Raw genomic sequence first — 5,096 nt, forward strand, 5'->3', positions numbered from 1 at the left:
GCTCCCGCGCGGAGCACTGGGACCCCGCGCCGAACGGAGAAGGGTCGGAGCGCGGCGCAGAGGATTCGACTAGGACCGCGTCGGCGGGGAGGGAGCGGGCCCGCCCGCTTGGCCCGGGCCTTTCGGATCCGCCCCCTCCCCGGTCCCGCCCCCTCAGAGCTGCTTCTGGCTGCTGTAGGGCTGCTCCCCGGCCGGGGGCCCGCGGTCCCGGCGCCATGCGGGCATCGCTGCTGCTGTCGGTGCTGCGGCCCGCCGGGCCCGTGGCCGTGGGCATCTCCCTGGGCTTCACTCTGAGCCTGCTCAGCGTCACCTGGGTGGAGGAACCGTGTGGCCCGGGGCCGCCCCAACCAGGAGATTCTGAGCTGCCGCCGCGCGGCAACACCAACGCGGCGCGCCGGCCCAACTCGGTGCAGCCCGGAGCGGAGCGCGAGAGGCCTGGGGTCGGCGCAGGCGCCGGGGAGAATTGGGAGCCGCGTGTCTTGCCCTACCACCCTGCACAGCCTGGCCAGGCCGCCAAAAAGGCCGTCAGGTAGGGATCAGCCCCGCCAGCCCCACCCCCTGGGCACCGGCCGGGGCGGGCGCGCCTGGGAGGCCGCCGGAGGCTGGGTTAGGCTCCGGAAGGAAGGGGCTGGCCGGCCAGGAAGTCTTTGGCGCCGATAACTTCCGATGGCCCTGCTTCCCCGGGAGCTGTGGAACCCGTCTGAGGCCCTTTCTGGGCCGCGTCCAGGCCTGGGCCGAACTTGCCCTCCTCTGTCCTAAACTGGCTCCACCGCATGGTCCCTCGTAGATCCTATTAGCTCCCCGACTGGGCTGTTGTGTTTCGAGAAATGACTGGTACATAGAATGGGTGCACAGAGAGAAGGAAATAGAAGAGAGAAAACTAGGATTTACCTGTATCTCTTGTTCCTGGATGGGGCCACCTCAGGAGGAGATTTGTGGGGGAAGGGTGAGGTACCCATCCCATTAATGCCTTTGCCCATGAACTGAAATACTTTTCTTCTAAGCAACACTGAGTTCAGATTAGTTTTGCAACTTACCTTCTGCATTATGGAAGCTAAGCTACCTGAACTGGTGAGCCCCACTTTTCCTTTGGCCCAAACGCACTCAGTACATCCCTATGACCCGTATTAATTTACATCATCTATGTGATGTGTTTGTGCTATGACGGCATATTCATAAAGAAATAAGTGTATACACGGTGTGTGGAGTATCTGTGTGCTGAGCAGTTGGCTAAGTGCTTTGAATAGATACAACCCACCCCTTTTTGCAGAGCAGACTACTGAGTGAGGCTCAGGTAGGTTAAATAACCTGGTCAAGGACACGACTACTAAGTAGTGAAACAGGGAATCACATCCACAATGTACCTCTCCTATCTGCACAGACATTGACATTCACCCCGCCCCCCCAAAGCACTATATAGGTAAGGCGAATATTTCATGTAAATCCCCAGGACCCCTGGGAGTTGGTTATTCTTATCCTATTCGTAGGTGAAGAAACAGGGATGTGATCTGTCAGAGCCTATGTTGTCTTCTTAATAACCTTGTGCCCCCTTCTCCCCCAGAACCCGATACATCAGCACGGAGCTGGGCATTAGGCAGAGGCTGCTTGTGGCGGTGCTGACCTCACAAGCCACGTTACCCACACTGGGTGTGGCCGTGAACCGCACGCTGGGGCACCGGCTAGAGCGTGTGGTATTTCTGACGGGCTCTCGGGGCCGCAGGGCACCACCGGGCATGGCAGTGGTGACACTGGGTGAGGAGCGGCCCATAGGGCACCTGCACCTGGCACTGCGCCACCTACTGGAACAACACGGTGACGACTTTGACTGGTTCTTCATAGTGCCTGATGCCACCTACACCGAGGCACATGGACTGGCTCGCCTAGCCGGCCGTCTGAGCCTGGCAGCTGCCGCCCACCTCTATCTGGGACGGCCGCAGGACTTCATCGGGGGAGAGCCCGCCCCAGGCCGCTACTGCCATGGTGGCTTTGGGGTGCTGTTGTCCCGCACACTGCTGCAGCAGCTACGCCCCCACCTGGAAGGCTGCCGCAACGACATCGTCAGTGCGCGACCGGATGAATGGCTGGGACGCTGCATCCTCGATGCCACAGGGGTGGGCTGCACTGGCGACCACGAGGTGGGAAGACAAGTCGCCCCGTTGGCATCTCCTGCCTGACCTTGTGCGCTTCCCCCTCAGAGGCAAAAGGGTAGTTGGAAAGAATAGGCCTGGGTTTCCAAGCCAGTCCTGTCACTTTCTATCCACGTAACCTTGGGTAAATTACTGCATCCCCCACCTGTGGTATTCTCGTCCATACCAATGAACATAACTATGGCTCAGATTTGTTACAAGGATTAGGAAAAGTAAGGGACTGTTGCACATAGTAGGTGTTCAGTGTTGGCTATTATTATTTTATTTGAGACCCTGGACAGCTCTGAGATAGGCATAAGCCCATTTCACACACGAGCTAGCTGAGGCTTGCCCGAAGTCACACACTCTCACAACCGGTCAAGGTACACATTAAACCCAGTAATTCTGACTCCAAGTCCACCATAGGTCATAGGAGTGAGGAGGGGAGACCCACACTGGGAGGTGAGTGGGGAGCTGTCCCATCTCTCCCCATCATGGACCACCTCTGTTCCTCTCCGCAGGGGGTCCACTATAGCTACCTGGAGCTGAGCCCTGGGGAGCATGTGCAGGAAGGAGATCCCCATTTCCGCAGCGCCCTGACAGCCCACCCTGTGCGTGACCCCGTGCACATGTACCAGCTGCACAAAGCCTTTGCCCGCGCTGAGCTGGAGCGCACATACCAGGAGATCCAGGAGTTGCAGGTATGATCTGGGCCCCGGGGGACAGAGGGGACGCGTCCTAAGATGCCTGAGATCCCAGGGAGATCAAAATTAGCACTAGAATCAGAAGAAACCAGCTTCCCAGCCCCTGTTTCTGCCTTTTCTGAAAAGCCCCTCTAGAAGCCTCCCTTTTCATCCTTAGGCTGCCGCGATCTGGGGAGAGGAGAGGTTGGGGAGCCCTGCGATAGTAGAAATTGGCAGGGGACTAGGGACCCTTCCTGAGTGGCACCTGCTGTGTGCCAAGTCCTCCAGCTCTGCGCTGCCCCCCCATGGTCTATGCCTCACTCTCGGTCTGTTTTTTCCAATCTAGTGGGAGATCCAGAACACCAGTCATCTGGCAGCCGATGGGGAGCGGGCAGCCGCCTGGCCCGTGGGCATTCCAGCGCCTTCGCGCCCAGCCTCCCGTTTTGAGGTGTTGCGCTGGGACTATTTCACAGAGCACCATGCTTTCTCCTGTGCTGACGGTTCGCCTCGCTGCCCACTGCGAGGGGCTGACCGCGCCGACGTGGCTGACGTGCTAGGGGCAGCCCTGGAAGAGCTCAACCGCCGCTATCACCCAGCCCTGCGGCTCCAGAAGCAGCAGCTGGTGAATGGCTACCGACGCTTTGATCCCGCCCGGGGTATGGAGTACACACTGGACTTGCAGCTGGAGGCGCTGACCCCCCAGGGTGGCCGCCGGCCCCTCACCCGCCGGGTGCAGCTGCTGCGGCCACTGAGCCGTGTGGAGATCCTGCCCGTGCCCTATGTCACCGAGGCCTCGCGTCTCACCGTGTTACTGCCTCTGGCTGCGGCCGAGCGAGACCTGGCCCCAGGCTTCCTGGAGGCCTTCGCCACTGCAGCGCTGGAACCCGGCGACGCCGCAGCAGCCCTGACGCTGCTGCTCCTGTACGAGCCACGGCAGGCCCAGCGGGCGGCCCACGCAGATGTCTTTGCGCCTGTCAAGGCCCACGTGGCAGAGCTGGAGCGGCGTTTCCCCGGGGCCCGGGTGCCCTGGCTCAGCGTGCAGACGGCCGCACCCTCACCACTGCGCCTCATGGACCTGCTCTCCAAGAAGCACCCTCTGGACACACTCTTCCTGCTGGCCGGGCCGGACACGGTGCTCACACCCGACTTCCTGAACCGCTGCCGCATGCATGCCATTGCCGGCTGGCAGGCCTTCTTCCCTATGCACTTCCAGGCCTTCCACCCTGCCGTGGCCCCGCCGCAGGGCCCCGGGCCCCCGGAGCTGAGCCGGGACACAGGCCGCTTCGACCGCCAGGCGGCCGTGGAGGCCTGCTTCTACAACTCTGACTACGTGGCCGCCCGAGGGCGGCTGGCAGCGGCCTCAGAGCAGGAGGAGGAGCTTCTGGAGAGCATGGATGTGTACGAGCTGTTCCTGCGCTTCTCCAGCCTCCACGTCCTGCGGGCAGTGGAGCCGGCACTGCTGCAGCGCTACCGGGCCCAGACGTGCAGTGCCCGGCTCGGCGAGGACCTGTACCACCGCTGCCGCCAGAGCGAGCTGGAGGGCCTAGGCTCCCGCACCCAGCTGGCCATGCTGCTCTTCGAGCAGGAGCAGGGCAACAGCACCTGAGCCCGCCCTGCACCCCAGAACCCTGGCGTGGCAGCACCCCACGCCTCCCCCCACAACCCGGAGCCACCTGCCAGCCTCGCTGGACAGGGCTGGCCGTGGTCTCAGACCCCCGGGGCAGCCCGCTGGCCCCCTCTCTCTAGCTTTGTGGGTCCTCAGACTCCGGAGAAGCCCTGGGAGGTACCTTTGGAGCCACCCCTTCCTGCCCCAAACCTGGTTTCCCTGCCCCGCCTCCGTACCCACCCCCCTTGACGCTGCTGATTCCGGCTGTGGCCTCTGAGTATTTATGCAGTGCAGTCTGCCCGACGCCAGCCCCGTCTCCCTCCGAGGGGAGGGGGGGGCTGGGCTGTAGACAAGTGGTTGGGGAACGGGGAGCTGAGAGAAGAAGGTGGGGTGTCCCCCAGCTTCTCCCTTCTGGACCTGGATGAAGCTCCCTGCCTTTAATAAACTGGCTGAGTGCGGACTTGTGACTGAGTTTTTGCAAGGTGGCACAGGGGAACTGGGAGGGCTGGTGGTAAGGACAGAGGCTCCCTTGTCCTGGCTGGGGCCCGGGTCCCCCAGGGACTAAGCCATGAGATGCCCAGCCCTGCCCCAGCTCGCAGCTTCACCATACATGCACACGGAGAATTCTTTATGCCTCTTTATTCTCACTTGCGTCAGCACTTTATAAAACGAGATGGGAGG

At 61.8% G+C, this 5,096-nt stretch overlaps 1 protein-coding gene across 1 annotated transcript; it reads left to right on the forward strand.

Annotated features, from left to right (window-relative positions):
• The first annotated feature begins 196 nt into the window (after window positions 1–196).
• On the forward strand, window positions 197–4,875 carry CHPF (chondroitin polymerizing factor). Its single transcript, XM_029933724.1, has 4 exons — window positions 197–529; window positions 1,562–2,135; window positions 2,648–2,827; window positions 3,156–4,875. Exons 1-4 carry the CDS (start codon window positions 216–218, stop codon window positions 4,413–4,415), a joined length of 2,328 nt encoding a protein of 775 aa, XP_029789584.1. The 5' UTR covers window positions 197–215; the 3' UTR covers window positions 4,416–4,875.
• The last annotated feature ends 221 nt before the right edge of the window (window positions 4,876–5,096 follow it).

The sequence above is a fragment of the Suricata suricatta genome, chromosome 3 (assembly GCF_006229205.1).
Source record: "Suricata suricatta isolate VVHF042 chromosome 3, meerkat_22Aug2017_6uvM2_HiC, whole genome shotgun sequence".
Classification (NCBI taxonomy): Eukaryota; Metazoa; Chordata; class Mammalia; order Carnivora; family Herpestidae; genus Suricata; species Suricata suricatta.